This window comes from Balaenoptera ricei, chromosome 20 (genome assembly GCF_028023285.1).
Source record: "Balaenoptera ricei isolate mBalRic1 chromosome 20, mBalRic1.hap2, whole genome shotgun sequence".
Taxonomy (NCBI): domain Eukaryota; kingdom Metazoa; phylum Chordata; class Mammalia; order Artiodactyla; family Balaenopteridae; genus Balaenoptera; species Balaenoptera ricei.
This window is the reverse complement of record NC_082658.1, coordinates 49,434,458-49,455,702: the sequence shown is the minus strand read 5'-3', so window position 1 is coordinate 49,455,702 and position 21,245 is coordinate 49,434,458. Positions and strand designations below refer to the sequence as shown.

The window sequence follows — 21,245 nt, the reverse complement described above, 5'->3', positions numbered from 1 at the left end:
ATTATTTATATCTTAAAGTTCCTTCCTTTTTTGAAAAACAAAATCAAATCTCAGCTTGCCACACTTTAGAATTCAAGAATCTGAATAGGGACTTCCCTGTGGCGCAGTGGTTAAGAATCCGCCTGCCAATGCAGGGGACATGGGTTCGATCCCTGGTCCGGGAAGATCTCACATGCCGCGGAGCAACTAAGCCCGTGTGCCACAACTACTGAGCCCGTGTGCCACAACTACTGAAGCCCGCGCACCTAGAGCCCGTGCTCCGCAACAAGAGAAGCCACCACAATGAGAAGCCTGCACACCGCAATGAAGAGTAGCCCCCGCTTGCCGCAACTAGAGAAAGCCCGTGCACAGCAACAATGACCCAATGCAGCCAAAAATAGATAAATGACCCCTCACTTGTTTAAAAAAAAAAAAAGGAACCTGAATAAAGACACCAATGCACCTTTGATCTGTAAAATATTTGCCTTTATGCATCACACACTGGAAAAAGAAACCCACCAAAAATCCATTTTAGGGAGGAATTTACAGGTAGCTAAATTTGGTAAAGGGGCAGCTTTATAGCAGAAAGTAGGAAAACAAACTCCCAGACATCTGTATCCATTTGGTACAGTGCATGGAACACAGTAGGGACTCAAATACTTGTATATTTTTTCCAACTACCTCTTTCCAAAAGGATTTCTAAGTTCATTCTATAAATTAATAAATTGAGGTTTTATTATAAAGTAGTGGACCAGGAAATCTAAGTTACTGCAATGAATTAGGGAACAAAGATGAACTTTAAAAATATCATAAATATCTTATATAAATGCTATGATTAAGAATTTCAAAAATTACAAAGACGGTGGAGGGATTAAGAGCCAGACTATGTGGCTTTCTGAATGTTGACTGTATCACCTATTAGCTGAATAAACGCCATTCATTAAAAGCATCCTGGATAGGGTGGATACAATTCAGCAACAAAGTGGCTCCATAAAGACAGCATAATCCAGTAAAAATTGAATTTAAAATTACTTTCCTTTGGGGTATATAATATATAATCAAGTGGAATTATCCTTCTTAAACAAGTACTTCATAATAGCCCAGAGGCATTCCAAAGAGTCATCTAGAGTCTATATTAAGCAACAAGTTTCTGTTTCTTTCAAGACCAATTTAAACTAGCTGAAAACAATGAGCTAAATTTCATCACCAATTATTGTACCAAGGAATCACTAAAGCCACATTTAGATAATAATTCTCTGTTTAAAAAATAACTCATTTCCCTAAATACACAAACAGCAAATGACACAAATTTCAAGCACATATTTTAAAGTAGTTTTAACCAACAAAATGTAAGAACTTGGGAAAACCACTTAGGTAACAACTAATTAGAATCTTCTTTTAAAAGAGTAGGTGAATAAGTAAATAATAAACAAGTAAGCAAATAAGAAAACAAACAAGCAAGTGCATAACAAATAAAATTTTAAAACTGATCCCTTTGCAAACTGCAAAAAAATCTGATGAGGTTGTCACCAACCAATGAGATAATTTACATCAAGCACTGTGGTGATGCAGTCTTTCACTTACAGTTAACCAGAGAGACCTGTGTCTTATTCATTTCTATATAATATCTTCTAAGACATGTTAACAATACAGTTAAGCTGCAGTAGGATACAAAAAGCTGTTTAAGCGCTAACAAAGTGTTATTTTACAGATAACATTTGGAAAATACCGAAAAACAAAGATGAATGTAGAAATCATTTGTAACCACTCTTCCATTAACACTGATATTGTGGCATATTTGTTTCTTGTCTGGGTAGGCCAAGGAGTATCTCTACTTGCTTTTTTCATGGTTTATTTAGCAGACAAATTTTGTTTTATAATCCCATGAAGTTACCTAGAGACAAAAAAGTTAAGCACCTGACAGACTCTGCCCAGTTCAGTCAGGGAGAGAAAAAAGAGAAAGATAAAAGCTAAATTATTAACAGTGAAATCAGAAAGTCACATTTTCTATTTTAAAAACATCAGTAGACTTTTTAGAACAGTTTTAGGTTTGCAGAAATATTCAGCAAGAAGTACAGGGAGCGCATATACCCATTTTCCCCCAACTATTATTAACATCTTTAGTGTGGTACATGGGTTACAACTGATGAACCAATATTGATACATTATTAACTAAAGTTCATAGTTTATATTAGGGTTTACTCTTTGCAGCTGTACAGGTCTATGGGTTTTACAAATGCATAATGTCATATATCCACCATTACAGTATCATACAAAGTAGTTTCACAGCCCTAAATATCCCCTATTCTCCACTTATTCATTCTTCCTCCTCTTCCCCCCCTGAACCCCTGACAACAGCTGATCTTTCTACTGTCTACAGTTCTGACCTTTCCTGAATGTCATGTAGTTGGAATTATACAGTATGAAGTCTTTCCAGACTGGCTTCTTTTATACATTTAAGGTTCCTCCATATCTTTTGGGGGCTTGATAGCTTGTTTCTTGTATCACTGAATAATATTCCATTGAATGGATGTACCTACAGGTTGCTTATCCATTCACTTATTGAAGGACATCTTGGTTGCTTCCAACTTCTGCCAATTATGAGTAAAGCCGCTATAAACATTCATGTGCAGGTTTTTATTTAGACATATTTTCAATTTGTTTAGGTAAATACCTAGGACTGTGACTGCTAGATCATATGGTAAGACTATTTAGTTTTTAAGAAAAACTGCCAAACTGGCTTCCAAAGTGGCTGTATCACTTTATATTCCCACCAGCAATGAGAATTCCTGTTGCTCCACATCCTTGCTAGCATTTGGTGGTGTCAATGTTTTGGATTTTAGCCATTCTAATAGGTACATGGTGGTATCCAGTTGTTTTAATTTGCAATTCCCTAATGACATATGATGTTGAGCACTTTTAATATGGTTCTTTGCCAGCTGCATACCTTCTCAGATGAAGTGTCTGTCAGACCTTCTGCCCACTTTTTAACTGTTGAGTTTTAAGAGTTCTTTGTATATTTTGGATAATAGTCCTTTCTCAGATATGTGTTTTGCAAATATTTTTTTCCAGTCTGTAGCTGTCTTTTCATTCTCTTGATAGTGTCTTTGGAAGAGCAGAGGTTTTTCATTTTAATGAAGTCGATCTTATCAACTTTTTCTTTCATGGATGGTGTTTTTGGCATTGTATCTAAAAACTCACTGCCAAGCCCAATGTTACCTAGATTTTCTCCTATGTTATAAAACTTCTATAAGTTTTGTATTTTATATTTAGGTCTATGATCTGTTTTGAGTTATTTTGGGGAAAGATATAAGGTCAGTGTCTATATTCATTTTTTTGCATGTGGATGCCCAGTTGTTCTAACACCACTTGTTCAAAAGACTATCCTTCCTCCACAGACTTGCCTTTGCTCTTCTGTCAAAGATCATTTGACTATATTTGTGTGTCTATTTCTGGGCTCTCTATTCTGTTGCACTGATCTATCTGTCTGTTCTTTCACCAATACCACACTGTCTTGATTACAAACAATATACAATAGGAAGTCAAGTTTAAATGGGGAGACAGTTTTTGTTCCTCTTTTTCCCCCTGAAAGTATTTTAATAAACATTTTTGTGCAAAAAAAATATATTTTTTTAACGTCAACAAACTTGTTTAACTACAGCAGAAACAAAAAGCCTAAGAGAAAATGTGAGGAATCACAGTTTCCATTTGTTGTTCTTCAGATAAATGGTACATAAGGATTGAAATCCTAAAAACCTACCTGAATTATAAAGAATATGAAATATTAAGGAAGCATTTTCTAATTTGTTTCTGAAACCTCTAAAAAATTAACTTGTATATCAATATAAACTAATCTGCTTATGTAAATAAAAATGGAAATATACTTTTCATTGTATGTATATGTTTTTCTCTCTCACATACTTATAACTCAGAAAACAATTCTCTCATAAATATAATCACAGAAATTCAATAGTATCAGCAATCATGACATCCATGAAACTATAAAGAATAAAATGGCTAGTTGCTTTCTCTTACACCCTACAACCTGAGTTTTATTAGTCAAGGCTCAAGCACTTGACTATATGAACTCAGCTCATGGAGTTGTCATAAGGCTCAAAAGCGATAGTGTAAACAAAAGTATTGTGTAAATTGTATAAGCCTACAGATACATGGCTGATGTAGATCAAGGCACTTTCATGCCTCATAGTCTCTCTTCTTCTGCATCCCCTCTTCTTCTGCATCCCCTTTCCTGATTTTCAACATAAATTGCTTTCATTTCAAAGTCCAGTTCAGAAGTCATATCCTTTGGGAAACCTTTCCCATTCTATCTATACATCGGGCAGAACTAATACTTCTTTATACTATAATGTGTTTTCATAGCTCCTTGCTCTTCATCAATTCCTTCAAGATTATAACAAGCATTTAAGATATATCAGACATCATACTATGCACTGGAGGAAAAATATTTTAAATTTGTAAAGCTTATGAAGTTTTTCACATATGTTATCTCATATATTTTAAAAAATATAATATTTTGGGGACTTCCCTGGCGGTCCAGTGGTTAAGACTTCACCTTCCAATGCAGGGGGTGTGGGTTTGATCCCTGGTCAGGGAGCTAAGATCCCACAGGCCTCGTGGCCAAAAAACCAAAACATAAGACAGAAGCAGTATTTTAACAAATTCAATAAAGACTTTAAAAATAGTCCACATCAAAAAAAAATCTTTAAAGAAAAATAATATTTTTTAAAGTATATGAGATACTTTTAAAAATATAATATTTCACAGGATATCCTAATTATATGTTTATTATTTCTCTAACTAGAATGAGTTCCCAAAGGGTAGAGACTGAGTCTAATTTATCTTAAATTCCCTAGAGTCTAGTACAGTATCTAGCACACAGAAGACATTCATTAAATGCTTGATAAATGAATGAATAAGTAAGTAAATGAGACACTTGTTGGATCAATAAAATATCAATGAGAGTTAACACTGAAATAATCCTTATAAATTTCCACAGAGGACAAGGAGGATATAAATGTTATATTATACAAACACATCTGGGCAGAGAAAATTCCTCACTATTGCAGAGCACCTCCAACTCAAGTTTTACTGTTTAACAAAGCCACAGACCAACTGAAGGTGAATTTGATTTCACTATAGCTCCAAGTGAAAAAGAGTTCTGTATAAAAGCTCCTAACAAGAACATTCTGCTTTGTTAAACTAGACATTTACCACATGAATATAAAAATTAAAAAAATGCTGCTCAGGGTAATGTTAATTTGCTTTGTCATCTATTTCAATATGGCAGACAACTGTACCACCTGAAACAATGGAGCTTTGATATGTAATTTTAAAATACCCCATGAGTGGAATGACAGATGCATAATGAAATAAATGCTACCGGTTCTCACAGGCTAAAAACTCAACACTCCATTACACAAATGACTCCTCATATAAGGGATATATCTCAAAGATCTTTGCAGATTCCCAAGTTTATGGCTACTACTACTACATATAGTTTCTTCCAAAAATTTATGTAAGATCACTGCTTTCTTAGGATCACTTTACCTTTACCTTTATAATTGTGTTTTCTCCTTGGAGTAATGTTTCACAAAGAAACAAAGTATATGTGTGTATATAAATCATTTCATAGTAGCTACCAAGTAAATAACAATAAGCAGCAAATGTGAAGTTGGAAGTTAGGCTGAAGTGTAAATGTTGCCCAGAAAGGTCAGATGTACTCATTAAGTGACTTCCTCAACACCAGCTCCATAACATTCAAGTCTGTATTTCAACAAAATCATATATCGTGAACTTTAGGGTTCATAAATAGTTAAGAAAGCTAACGTTAATCTTGAATGCCAAGAGTCTGCTATATTGTTCCATTCACAGATGTTATAATCTGACCATTATTTAATTGACTTGTATGGTATTTATTAAATAATATACATAAACTATGTATACCAAAAACTTTTGGGAGAAAACCACTCCATCAAAAGGTCACTAAATTACGGTGACCATGTATCTCATATTTTTCAAATATGGTCATGGTCTGTTAATACATTAGAAATGCATTTCATCAAGACTATTCTGGCATCAAAAGTATTTCAAATTTTATTTAAGAAAGGTAAACTGACAGTGCATACAAAAGGTTTCCTCCTTCAGTATTTTCTTTTCTTACTCTTATAACCCCCGTTACGTTCTGCCTTATACAGAAATGCCTCACAGTTTACAAAGCCTTTTTACATGCATTAGCTCAGGAACTCTGTGAAGTAGATACCATAAAAATCATCTTGGAGAGGCAGTGCAGTATAGCAGAAACAACACAAACAGAGGACGTAGGTTTAAATCTCAGCTTTTACTAGCCATGTGACCTCAGGGAAATTTAACTAAAATCATGAAACAAACAAAAAGTGAAACGATTTTTAATGTTTTAAAAATGCCTACCTAAAATATTTCTGCAACCACAACATTGGAGCACCCAAATGACAAGGCTGGTGAATTTAAAAATTCAAAAAAATCAAGTCTAAACATAGCCTAAGACATAAGAAAAGTTGTCAGCAGGTAAGTCTCCACCTGAGAATATTCTTTACTCATTCATGGACATATTTATACTGAAGTGTACAACTATAATACAAATATGTGTGCCATCTCAGATAACTCAATCATATCTGCTAAACAGTTAATGGATTGAAAACAAAACAAATTCTCAACTAAATAATGTAACTGATCCTGTTTAAGTGTAATTTGCTTTGTACAACAGTCCCATATTTGAAAAGTTATATGAAACAAATTCTTTAGATTTTTAGAGTGCTTTTAATTTTGTAAAATGCCTTAAATCTTAAGTCATTCTTCCTCAAAATCATCTAACATAAGGGAACAGCTACTATCCCATTTTAAAGATGGAAAAAACAGAGAAAGGCCAAGTCACTTGCTTTTCAGAGAAGTGAAAAGTCACTGGTCTTTCAATTCTCATTAGCATTACACCATGCTGGCTCCCTAATACAAGAAAAAACAAAGATTTAAAGAAGTAAATCACAGAGAAGGCAGTGTGATGTGGGACAAATATGGAAATAGGTTAGGAAATGTGGGTTTAGTAAGAGCTATACTATTAAATAGTTATGAGATCTTGTCCTCTCTGAATCTTGTTTCCTCATCTGTAAATAAGAGAGATGCTTGCCAGGCTTTTATTATATACCACATAAAAATTTGATTTTTAAAAGGTATTTCATGGAGAATTCATCTTGCAAAGCAAAAAAAATCACATCAATAATATCCCCTTCAGTTCTCAAAATCAGATTTCATATATACATAGCACTGGAACCAATACCTTGTACATAGTATGTATTCAATAAATATTTGAGGAATAAGTATATGAATGAAACAGATTTTCTACATTGGGGCACACATGTATATACACATATGTATATGAAACCAAAATTAATACATCTTCTACTTACATCCATTTATTCAAACAAGTAAATATTAAGTGTTTATGATATAACAGGAACTGGGCACCCAACACACTGCCAAGAACTAGACGAACTAGGCCCTACCCTCATGAAGCCTAAGAAGAGTCAGATAATTAAAAAAATAAACAAAAATAACAAATTATTACAGATTCTCATAAATGCTATGAAGGAAACAAAAAAAGTACTTTGTTAAATAATAATAAGGGAGAGTCTATTTCAGACAAGATAGTTAGAAAAGGCCTCTTTGAAGAGGTGACAAGTGAGCTTAGACCATAAAGATGTCAAGGAATAAGGTATATGAAAAGCTAAGAGAAGAGTATTTTAGGCAGATAAAACAAAATATAAGAACAAAGAAGCAAGAAAGGAAAAGCCTTGATACCTTTGGGAAAGGAAATGAATAAAAACCAGTCAGGCTGGTATCTAATAAGTAGAGGGAGAGAGTGATACAGATGAAGGGATGGAAAGAGATAAAATAGGTAGTATGTTGGTCATGTAGGGCCTTATAGACCCATAAATAGTTCGTAATTCATTGGTAGGGGATGGAGGGAGGAATGAAATATTAAAGTAAAAGTCCACTTCAATAACTATCACTAGAAAAAAGGATTTTGCTTAACTATACTATTTCTACGTCTATGGCTTAGAGTACAGAAGAGAGTGTAGTAAACCCAAATTGAAGTGACTAAGTTGGCTGATAACTTCCCTGGAGCCCTGTATATGCCACATTCTCTTTCTTCTGATAACAAACGTTCCAGTCCATTGGCCACAAGGATGGATGTGTGACAGGCCGGGCCAATCACAATCACCTATCACTCTCTGGCCCAGGAATAAATGAAACAGAGCCATAGTCTTACATCTACAAAAGAAACTGAATTTGTAATTTAAATATCTTGCCACAAAGAAAACTCTAGGCTAAGATGGATTCAATAGTAAATTCTATCAAATATTTAAGGAAGAAACAACACCAAGCCTGCGCAAACTCTTTCAGCAAACAGAAAGAACTCATTTTAATGGTGCCAGTCTTACCCTTCCACTAAAACCAGGTAAAAACACTTCAAAGAAAAGAAAACTAAAGATATTCTTCACAAGCATAATGTAAAGATCCTTAAAATAAATCCAGCAATACATAAAAGTGATAATAAATATATCATAATAAAGGGGGGTTATTCTAGGAATCAAGATTGGTTTAATGTTTGAAAATAATCAATGTAATTCACTATACTACAAAAAAGGAAAAAAATCTGATCAGTTCAACAGACTAAAAGATATGAAAAAATTCAACCCCATTCAAGATAAAAACTTTTAGCAAGGGCTTCCCTGGTGGCGCAGTGGTTGAGAATCTGCCTGCTAATGCAGGGGACACGGGTTCGAGCCCTGGTCTGGGAAGATCCCACATGCCACGGAGCAACTAGGCCCGTGAGCCACAATTACTGAGCCTGCGCGTCTGGAGCCTGTGCTCCGCAACAAGAGAGGCCGCGATAGTGAGAGGCCCGCGCACCGCAATGAAGAGTGGCCCCCACTTGCAGCAACTGGAGAAAGCCCTCGCACAGAAACGAAGACCCAACACAGCCATAAATAAAAATAAATAAATAATTAATTAATTAAAAAAAAAACACAAAACTTTTAGCAAGAGAGAGCCTAGGGACTTCCCTGGTGGCGCAGTGGTTAAGAATCCACCTGCCAATGCAGGGGACACAGATATGAGCCCGGGTCCGGGAAGATCCCACATGCCACGGAGCAACTAAGCCCACGTGCCGCAACTACTGAGCCTGCGCTCTAGAGCTCGCGAGCCACAACTACGGACGCCTGCGTTCCTAGAGCCCGTGCTTCGCAACAAGAGAAGCCACTGTAATGAGAAGCCTGCGCATCTCAATGAAGAGTAGCCCCCGCTCGCCGCAACTAGAGAAAGCTCGTGCACAGCAACAAGACCCAACACAGCCATAAATAAATAAATTAATTAATAAAAAAAAAAAGAGAGCCTAGAAGGAATGACACTTCGATAGCAATAAGCATATCTAGCACCCAGATCTTAGTTTCTGAACCACTCTCCAATAAGAGGAACCAAGGTTGTTTGGAGAAGTGGTTCGTTCTAGAGCCAAGGCAGGGAAAATACAAGATGAGCCACAAACACTGTCGTGCCAGATAGTACAGGAAGTGCTCAAAAAAAGGATGGGGCATGTCAAATGACAGAAGCTAATTTGCAGGAGCTCCCAATGGCCAAAGGTGAAACAGTTTGAAGAACAAAATAATGATAGTGCTGGATTATAACCCAGAGTATAAAATAAGACTATGAGTCTACACTGGTAATAAACAGTACCATACAGTAAAGTACACAAAAGCACACCACTTGTAGAGGATGCACGCACATGACAATGTACATGAGACACGTGAACTAACTTACGTGATTGGACATGCGAACGCAGGTTCGCGTCCTTGAAAGTTCACAACTTGAAGATTCGTATGTAGGGGACTTACTTATTGTTTCAGCACCATTTGTTGGAAATATTCTCCTTTCCCCCACTGAATTATGTTGGCACCTTTTGTTGGGAATTAATTGACCATATGTTAGTTGGTTTATTTCTGAACCCTGTTCTGTTCCATTAACCTATATAGGTCCATCTTATGCCAGCAGCTTACTGTTTTGATTATTATAGCTTTATAGTAAGTCTTGAATTGAGATAGTGCAAGTACTCTAACTTTGTTTGTATTTCCCGAATTTTTGGGCTCTTCCAGGTCCTTTGCATTTCCATATAAATTTTACAGTCAGATTGTAAAAAAAAATATGCTGGGAATTTAAATAAGATTACATTGAATCTATGGAACAATTTGGGGAGAATTGCCTCTTAACAGTAGCAAATCTTCCAATCCAGAAACATGGTATGTTTTCCATTTATTTAGGTCTCCTTTAATTTCTCTCAGCATTTTATGGTTTTCAGCATAAAGGTCTTGCACAAATTATATTCAGTTTACTTTAAAATGTTTCCTATTTGGGGATGTGTTGTAAATGGAATTAAAAATTTTTAATTTTCTAATTGTTTTTGCTAGTATAGCAATAGAATTTATAATTATATATAACCTTTCATCCTGTGACCTTGCTAAATTTACTTACTAATTTAATAGCTTCTAGATAAATCCTTTGGGATTTTCTATTTATGTAATCTTATCTGACAAAAATAGTTTTATTTCTTCCTTTCCAATCTGTATTCCTTTTATCCCTTTCCTCCCTTATTGCACTTGCTACGACCTCCAATACAATGCTGTAAAATGTGGTTAGTGCAAACATTCTTGCCTTGTTTTATATTTTAGAGAGAAAGCATTCATCCTTAAGTTTGATATTAACAGTTTTTGTACATGCCTTTAATCACGTTGAGGAAGAACCTTTTCCTTCCTATTTTGCTTATAGTTGTTTTTCTGTTGGTTGGGTTTTTTAGCTTTTTAGTTTGAAATAATTTTAGACTTACAGAAAAATTGCAAAAAATAGTACAGAGGATTCTCGTACACCCTTCACTCTGCTTTCCTATGTTAATGTCTTACATAACCCTAGTACAATTATCAAAATCAGTGAATTTAACATTAGTACAATAATATTAACTAAACTACAGACTTTATTCACCAATTTTTCTACTAACGTCCTTTTTTTTTTTAACATCTTTATTGGAGTATAATTGCTTTACAATGGTGTGTTAGTTTCTGCTTTATAACAAAGTGAATCAGCTATACATATACATATATCCCCATATCTCTTCCCTCTTGCATCTCCCTCCCTCCCACCCTCCCCATCCCACCCCTCTAGGTGGTCACAAAGCACCAAGCTGATCTCCCTGTGCTATGCGGCTGCTTCCCACTAGCTAGCTATTTTATGTTTGGTAGTGTATATATGTCCATGCCACTCTCTCACTTTATCCCAGCTTACCCTTCCCCCTCCCCATATCCTCAAGTCCATTCTCTAGTAGGTCTGCATCTTTATTCCCGTCTCACCCCTAGGTTCTTCTGACCTTTTTCTTTCTTTTTTTTCTTTTTAGATTCCATATATATGTGTCAGCATAACGTCCCTTTTTATGATGCAATTCAAGATCCTGTATTACATTTAGTTGTCATGTCTCCTAAGTCTCCTTCAGTCTGTGACAAAATGGCCTAACCTTAATTTGTCATGAGAAATATCAGACAAACCCAAGTTGAGGGACATTCTACAAAAATAACTGACTAGTATTTTAAAGTGTTATGGTCATGACCTTATGCAGTTTTAGCAAGAATACCATACAGTGATGTCAGGCCCTTGAAGCATCATATCAGGCTGTATATCATGTCAATATGTCTTATTACTGATGTTAACCTAGATTGCTTAGTTAAGGTGGTGTCTGCCAGGTTTCTCCACTGTAAAATTACTATATTTCCCATTGTAATTAATTAACATTGGGGAAGATGCTTTGAGAGTATGCAGGTACCCTGTTTCTCCTCAAAATTCCCACTAAATTTTAGCATCCATTTAGTGACTCTTTCTTTCCCAATTATTACTGTGCTGTTTACCTACTGATTTTCTATTTCTATCAGTCCTTGTACATTTATTAATTGGAATTCTATAAGAAAGAATATTAGGAGCTTTAATATTCATATTCATAGCAGCTTTATTTGTAACAGCCCCAAATTGAAAACAACCCAAATATCCATCAATGGGTTAATGGATAAACAAATTGTGGTATAGCATCATAAAATGGAAAGTACTCAGTTATAGAAAGGAACTGACTACTGATATAAAAAACATATAGATGAATCTTAGAAACACTACGACCTCTCAGTTCATCCCTCCACTGTTTTCTCTTGCTCCCTATGAGGCTGCCCTTTCAGGGGCATGAGTAAGGCCTGTAACCTGGGAGAGGGTTTGTAGACAGGCAACAAATGAATGATATTTCTAATATATCCACATTGATCATTTATCAGGAATGATATAGATTTTTTTTAAAAAAAGATATGATCATAAGGTTCAAGTTTCATCTTTTCCCAAAACCTTTTCTTATGTCTATTTTAGTGAATACCTACTCATCCTTCAAGACTCAAATCAAATGCTTTATTTCTATAAAGCCCTTTCAGAAGCTTTAGAGTTAATCATTCCCTTTAATGTGATACTATAGTGGTATGCACAAACGTCTCCATACATTAAACTTAATTACGATGCACTTTAATTACCTGTTAACATTTCTCTTCTGCCCCCCCCACTCCCATCCTAGTGGAGCTCATTAAAAACAGGGCAGAACGTCACTAGGCTTTATCTCTTCTCTATCTCCAACACCCAGTACAATGCTTTCCACATTGCAGATGCTCAACAAATGCTTGGTAAAATAATGAAAATTGAATATATATATACCACATCTTCTTTAACCATTCATCTATTGATGGGCACTTAGGTTGTTTCCATATGTGAGCTATTGTAAATAATGCTGCAATAAACAGAGGGGTGCATCTATCTTTTTGAATTAGTGTTTTCATATTCTTTGGATAAATACCCAGAAATGGAATTGCAGGATCATATGGTAGTTCTACTCTTAATTTTTTGAGGAATTTCCATTCTGTTTTCCATAGTGGCTGTACCAATTTACATTCCCACCAACAGTGTACGAGGGCTCCCTCTTCTACATACCCTTACCAACACGTGTTATTTCTTGCCTTTTTTATAATAGCGATTCTAATAGGTATGAGGTAATATCTCAATGGATAAAGAAGATGTGGTATATATATATACAACGGAATAATACTATTCAGCCATAAAAAAGATGAAATATTGCCATTTGTGACAACATGGGTGGACTTTGAGGGTATTATGCTAAGTGAAATAAGTCAGATGGAGAAAGACAAATACCATATGATTTCACTCATATGTGGAATATAAAAAACGCAAACAACAACAAAAAACCAAAATAAATGAACAAACCAAACAAAACCAAACACATAGATACAGAGAACAGAGTAGAGGTTACCATAGGGGAAGGGAAGGGGAAGGTAAAATGCGTAAAGGGGATCAACTGTGTGGTGGCAAATGTGAACTAAATTTTTGGTGGTAAGTAAGCTGTAGCATATACAGAAGTAGAAATATAATGTTGTACACACAAAACTTCATTATATAATGTTATAGACCAATGTTACCTCAATAAACAACAATAACAACAAAAACTGATACAAAAAAATTATATGTGCATTCAGATAAATGCAAAGAAACAGATGAAATGCAACTGGAATTTGAAAACTCCCATCTAAAAATGAAGCTTAGGAATAAATAAACCACTTATTATACTAATGAAAATCCAATGAGCAATAAATGAAGAGAATGATTAAAAAACACACTCTGAGCTTTAATAGATAATCAGGGTTAGCTGATAGTTATTTATTCCTACATACCATTTTGGCACTGAAGGGCCCCAGAGGGCTGGAATCTCTGTCACCTAGCTCTAGGTACACAATTCTAGTTACTAGTCTACTTTTCTGTTCTAATGCTGCTATGGGCAAGAAAGGCTCAATGTAATTTGAGAACTGGTCTACTACATGTCAGGCACTGTACTAGGTAAAAACTTTACACATTATCTCTAATTTTAAGTGTTTTAACACTGTGCAAAGTAAGAATTCAATTTTCCCCATTTAAGACAGTAGAGAGTCAGAGGGTTTAAGGCCCTTGCCCCCAAATATACAGTTCACACCAGGATTTAAACTCTCATCTGTTTGGCTTCAAAACCCATTCTCTATCTATTATACCAATTTAAGGAATAAATCCATTAAGGCATCTTCGTCAAGATAAAAGTGGCAAGTTAGTAAGAGGAAAAACTAAAATGTCTATTTGTATGTCCTTATGATGTGATCCAACCAAATAAAATGATAGTTTAGGAACTGACATATTACGTAATATTTTAAATATTTTGACTACTTTGAAATCCTGCCAAAGGTCTGTTTAAAATGTCAAGAATTTTTAAGGTGATGTGCTTAATATAACCAGTTTGCAATTCCAGTTGTAATCACGCCATTCCCACAAATCAGAGTACTTCCATGAAAACAAACAGAGCCTCTAAGTATGGATGAAATTCCTCAGCTTACCTTCTTAGCTGGGTCTATATAATTTCAGAATTTGCTCCTCTTTCTTCAACTCTCTCATTAATTTTATTATTCTTGGCAGTATAAAAATCTCACCAGTTGCTTTTCCTATAAATTTCTGAATGAAAATTTCAATTTCTCTTTGCTAGGTCTTCTTTATAGCTGCCATCTCTGGGGAGGAGGAATTGTTATGATGCATGTCAAGGACAAATAACTGGGCTAATGTGAGAGGGGAGATGACAAATAAGTTTCACCTGGTGGATTAGCTCTAATTAATTTCTGCCTGGAGAACACTGTGTAAAGGATTCTGAGGCTACATCAGAAGGCAGCCAGGAAGGAACAGAGTAATAAGAAAGGCAAGTGGAGAACCAGTAAATTTCAGTGTTACAGTGGCCTAGGTTTCCAAGGAGGGAAGAGATTAAGAGTATCAAGTGAGGCAGAGCAGTCAAACAATATTAGATTTGGCCTTCAGGAGCTCATTGATGTCCCCAGTGACAACATGCTCAGTAGACTGTGAGGGAAGAAGTCAATAGGCTAAGGAGGAAATGAGTACTGACACAGAGACAGCAAGTGTATTTATAAACTAGAGAGAGCCAGTATAGAAGATGACTGAAGAGTAAAATAGCTGAGGTAGCAGGTAAGGACAGAGATAAAAGCCAGATGGATGTATTCAGCCTTCCCAGTAAAAAAACTCGTCCTCTAAAAACTACAGGAAAAGAAGGGTATTCCTGTATGTGAATTTGTACTAAGGAGAAAGAACCTTAAAATTTCAATGAAGTAGGAGTTAAGGACCTCTCTTTTAGGTGGAGGGACCAGAAAGTCAAGAAGGGGAATGAGACATTTTGGTAAAGTTCTTTTTTTTTTTGGCCGTGCTGTGGCATGTGGGATCTTAGTTCTCCGACCAGGGATTGAACCCGCACCCCCTGCATTGGAAGTGCAGAGTCCTAACCACTGGACCACCAGGGAAGTCCTGGTAAATTTCTTGAAAAGAATGAGAGAGACAACTAAACTGAGTCAAGCAAGCAAAAGGTACTGGGCAATGCTGAATACTCAGACGAGGTTGGAAATAATGAATCTAAAACAAAGTTAATCTGTATATTGGGTGCTTTCTCTTTAACCCTTAGATAGAGGAGTAGAACAGTAGACTGTGGATCGGGTTGGCATTTTGCTAGGGTACAGAAAAAGAGAGGAGCACAGAAAAGGCCAAATGTTGGGAATATTTCAGTTGATCAACTATGAGATCCAAGCTAGCGAGGGTAGGAGAGGTTAAAGGTAAGAAGAAAAATATAAAAGAGAAGCTAGTGACGCTGCAGATAGGCTTGGAAGAATAAAATGTGTTGGTCAGAGTGAAATGTTAGAGTTGAAGATTTTTGAAGTGGTACAATCACAGATGAGAAGATGGAGGCAGCAGCCTTGGTAAAAGGTGGCTAATTTTCACGTGGAGGTGATGATCGCTGGCAGTAAAGAAGTCCAGCAAGAGGCTAGGCTCTTTCTATTTGTGTACACTTATCTCCTAATCCAAGTTTCTCACCACTACTCTGAAATTTGTCAACTTCATTAAGGTAAATGTGGAAGACATGTTTTATTCAAAATGACAAAACTCTTCTAAAGAAAAAGCTGTAAAAACAGCAATAATACAATCAGTCCCACACCCTTTAAAAATAAATATGGAGAGAAAAGATCATACAGGCAAAAGTTCTTTAGAGGGGAAAAAAAAAAGAACTTTGAAATACAAAACTAACTCAGATACTCCTTTCAAAAAGGAGCAATGAAAGAGAACAAACATATAAAGGAAGTTAATCTAAACAGCAACCAAATAGCTCACAGGAATGCATCCACAGTCCAGCAAAAAACAAACAGCTACAAGCCTGACACTCATTCAAAGCCAGCATTCTCTTCTGACATACTGAGAATCAGGGTAAGACAAGTTAAAAAAAAAAGCTAGGGACTTCCCTGGTGGTGCAGTGGATAAGAATCCGCCTGCCAATGCAGGGGACAAGGGTTCGATCCCTGGTCAGGGAAGATCCCACATGCCGCGGAGCAACTAAACCCGTGCGCCACAACTACTAAGCCTGCGCTCTAGAGCCCACGAGCCACAACTACTGAGCCCGCACACCACAACTACTGAAGCCTGAGCACGTAGAGCCCGTGCTCTCCAACAAAAGAAGCCACTGCAATGAGAAGCCGGCACACCGCAATGAAGAGTAGCCCCCACTCGCTGCCAACTAGAGAAAGCCCACGCGAAGCAACGAAGACCCAACGCAGCCAAAAATAAATAAAATTAAATCTTAAAAAAAAAACACAAAAAACAATGAAAGCTAGCTTATCCACCAAATAGGAAGAGAAATTACTATCTTCTGTAAGATAAACTGCTACAAGCTAACAACATTTATTTTTAGACAAAAAGAATATTAAGAAAAGCTTTAAAAACAATTCATTACAAAGTCAGTTTTTTCTAATAAAGTTTACCATTCATTTATAAAAATTGCTTTACTCTTTTTCAAGGCAAAAATATGGACTTTTGAAGCAAGTTGTAGAAATTTACATTAACATGAAAAAATATTTTATGAAGAACCAAATAAAAATGTAAATATGCTTTTTGCCATGAAAAGTATGACCCTACTGCACAAAATCAAATGAGTTGAGTTACTGAGTAGTTTAAAAAAAACACCTTTATTCATGAAAGATCAAACTAAAAAGTACCCTAACAGCAAATCTGGCCTCTTCATTACAAATGGTCTTGCTGCAATACATAATCTCTTGCTGTCCATTTCACTTTTAGGTTAATTTAACTATTACTTCTTCTTCTTCTTTTTTTTTTTTAATTTTTTTGTCCACTCCATGGGCTTGTGGGATCTTAGTTCCCGGACCAGGGATCAAACCTGGGCCCATGGCTGTGAAAGCTCACGTCTTAACCACTGGACCACCTATGCTTCTTCTGCTTGGCTGTTTAACCTATGTTTTCTCTAATGAAAATATATTTCTTATTTAAAAAAAAAATCTATTGCCTGAGAATTTTTGCCTATCTTCATGGCATGAGTTAGAAAAAAATCAAGTAACTGTTCCTGAGAGCACTGGTAGAATATGCTACTAATGGGACTCTAAAGTAGCAAAACTTTAGAGGGAATTTTGACAATACTATATCAAAAGCTTTAAAAATGAATATATTTTTTAGTCCTGCAATGCCAATTCTAGGAATTTATCATAAGGAAATAATTATGGATACATGCAAAGACTTCAGTATGTACAATAATAAAAACTAGAAATAATCCAAAAGGCCAACACTCATTAGGTTACATGAATTATGGTTTATCTGTATTATAGGATATGTACACTATTAAAAGTTAAAAGAACTATTCAAAAACAAACAAAAAAAATTGTCAAATAACATGGGAAAAGGCTCAAAATCTACTGATGAGTAAAAAATGGTATAGCATCTATACTGATAAGTGTTTCAACTTGTCTTTTCTGTGTTGCTGAATTATTATTCATACTTTCTAAAATGAGTACTATAAAAAGTACATATAGCTCTTATGTTAAAAAGTTATTCTAAAAAAATTCTTCCTCAAAGCACTTAGCAAATGAAAGAGAGACAACATTGAAAAAAAGAGAGAAACTTTTTCATATCATTATTACTTTGTATATATGTTAGTCCATAATTTTATATTATTTTATTACTTAACAAGTATTTGTAATTTACACAAAATATTGATTTTTCTAAAACATATTTGGAAGCTCTGTTTTAATACTGAGAGCAATGACTAAACTCTTGTTATTGAGATTAAGCTTTAGTGTTAACAATTCCCCTCATTTATCAGCTCACGTTCCACTCAACTTCATCCTGCCTCAGTTTCTCTCTGTATGGAGTGAGCACATACTAACTTCTCACAAGAATGCTGAAAGGAATATATGTAAAGTATATCATACATAAAATCACCTGAGAAACAAAATGGTAAAAACCTTTTGATTGGCTTCCCTGGTGGCGCAGTGGTTGAGAATCTGCCTGCCAATGCAGGCGACACGGGTTCAAGCCCTGGTCTGGGAAGATCCCACATGCCGCAGAGCAACTAGGCCCGTGAGCCACAACTACTGAGCCTGCGCGTCTGGAGCCTGTGCTCCGCAACAAGAGAGGCCGCGATAGTGAGAGGCCCACGCACCGCGATGAAGAGTGGCCCCCACTTGCCACAACTAGAGAAAGCCCTCGCACAGAAACGAAGACCCAGCACAGCCAAAAATAAATAAATAAATAAATAAATAAAATTTAAAAAAAAAACAAAAAAAGTAAATTGAAGTTGAGTTCTTTAAAAAAAACAAAAAACAAAAAAAACCCCTTTTGATTGCCAATCTTCTTATCGTTCTTATAACCCTAAACAAATTACTTAAGCTGTGTGCCCCTGAACTATTATATTTATTTTCCTGTAAAATGGACAATATTAAACTCCTGAAGGGTTTTCTTTGAATTACTAAAATGAATGCAAAACTAAAATTTTCATATAAAATTTATAATAAACAATGTGTTCTGAAATAATGAAATAAAGAATATCAATTTATATAATAACTCTGGTATACTCTTTTCAGCATCAAATCATCCTTAAAGTAATTAAACTATTGTATTTCTGTTTAACTTCTTTTGGGGTTGATAAATATAAAAATGTTAATGCAAGCTAATATTTATTTTTATGCTACTTGAGTATCTTATTCCTTAAATTACTCTGTACCCCAAGAATATATTAATATAGTTTTGGATATAACGCAAAATTCTTTTTATGGTGGTCTCTATCAAATACAAAAAGAACTACCAAAGCTATAAATAACTATAAACTAAACATACTCTAGGAAAGGCTGCCCCCTTGTGCCAATCAATAATATTTAATATATTAAGAAATAACAACTTTCTGACACTAGAAGCACTCAGACTTCTACTAAAAAGGTCTTGATCTTTCCATGTTCTGATTTCAACAGCTCATATTTAAAGTGGTAATCTTTAAAGAAAAACAAATTGAACAGTACTTTAAGCTCATATGGACATGACTAATTTATGACATTCAGCAGCAAATATCAACATAATTCATATCATTTAACTATCATGGATATTAGCTGCTCAAGTGCTTAGAGGCTGAGCTCAGAGAGAGAAGTAATTTTCTGATCCTTAAGTTCTATAACAAAATACAAAGAAAATAATTAAAGAAACCAGTGTATTTCAGAAGAAAAATAGATAAAGCAGGGATAGAGTATGGTGGCTTGTTTTTATATATATGTGTGTGTGTATAAATATATATATATATATATATGTGTGTGTGTGTATATATACATATATATATATATACCTCTGTCGTTCATCCAAGATTTTAGGTATTTTCTTCTGAGTTCTTGGAAGATAAGATATTTTCTTCCAATTTGATGTATGGCCAATTACCCTTTGTAAAGCTTCTTGACATATATAAGTGGTATCAGGCCATTCAAACGTAAGTCAGTATCAATATTATTACTATTATTATTACTAGTAATGTATAGTAGTGGACAAAGTATTAGAGCAATAGACTTGCTAAAGAAAACAAACATTAAGGCAATAAAAGACATATTACGGGTAACAAATAAGTAATGAATGCATATTTTGTATATCTGATAGCATCATATCGTTCCTAATTATGGTCAGAACAGGTGCAATTCTATTTCTACCCAATAGGATCATTAGAAGAATTAAATGAATTAGCATTGATAAAGCACTTACTATAATAAACACCATAAAATGTTTGCTATACATGTAAATAAATAAGTAGGTACTATATAGTATGCATTTTTTCAATAATACCTACTTTCGAAGGTGGTCATGTTCTTTCAAAAATAGTTCAGTTCTTCTGTTGTTTACTCCAGACCCACTTTTATATGACCTAGAACAAAAATAAAGAAAACTTAAGAACATTTTTGGTACATGTTATAAAAAAGGATTAAATGATTGACTCAAGTAATATCCAAAGTGGACAAATTGAGCCTCTCCATAGTTTTGAATAAACAATTAAAATGTATAATCCTTTTCATTTCCTTCTAAAAATAGCATCTATCATAAATGGATAAATATGAATGGCTCTCTAACTTAGGCCTAAGTTTATTATTTTTCACCAAAATAATCCAACATTCTTAAACAAAAATCTTACTTTTTCCTTTTTTTGATTTTATATACATTTATTAATAACTCTTCTAAAAGTGTTTATTTTGTATCATTTGCCAAAAATTCCAACTCACTAAAGTACATGAAAAGAGAATATACATTCATTCGTTTATTCATTAACTCAGCAAATATTTATTCAACATTTGTGAGGTACCAGACATTACAATAGTAAAACATGCTACCTAGCCACAAGTTGGTCATAGACAGTTTAGAGAGGTACATAAATTATATAATTGTCATTCAGTGTAATAGGAACTATTATAATAGTTACATACAAAAGAAGAGAGTAGTCATTTCTATAGGGCAGGAGGTAGATTAGAGAGACTGTGAGAAATACAGAAACATTCTTAAAGAGAGAAAATCCTTAAAGGGTACCCTGTAGAACGAGTGATAATTTAGTTATAAAAAGTGGAAGATTATTCCAGGAAGGAAGCAGAGCGTGTGCAGCATCATGAGGTGTGGAAGAACAGTGTCTTCAGAAAACTTTGCATTGTCCATCTTGAAGAGTAAGGTTTGGGAGGATACTGTAAAAGATGAGGAAAGCAGAGGCCTTT

At 34.9% G+C, this 21,245-nt stretch overlaps 1 protein-coding gene across 3 annotated transcripts in view; it reads right to left on the bottom strand.

Annotated features, from left to right (window-relative positions):
- Window positions 1–21,245, bottom strand: part of GOSR1 (golgi SNAP receptor complex member 1) — a 55,084-nt gene that overhangs the window by 18,813 nt on the left and 15,026 nt on the right. For all 3 annotated transcript variants that reach the window (XM_059907875.1, XM_059907876.1, XM_059907877.1), the window contains exon 6: window positions 20,339–20,413. In XM_059907875.1, the coding sequence (XP_059763858.1) occupies window positions 20,339–20,413 (75 nt within the window). The remainder of the gene's footprint in view (window positions 1–20,338; window positions 20,414–21,245) is intronic.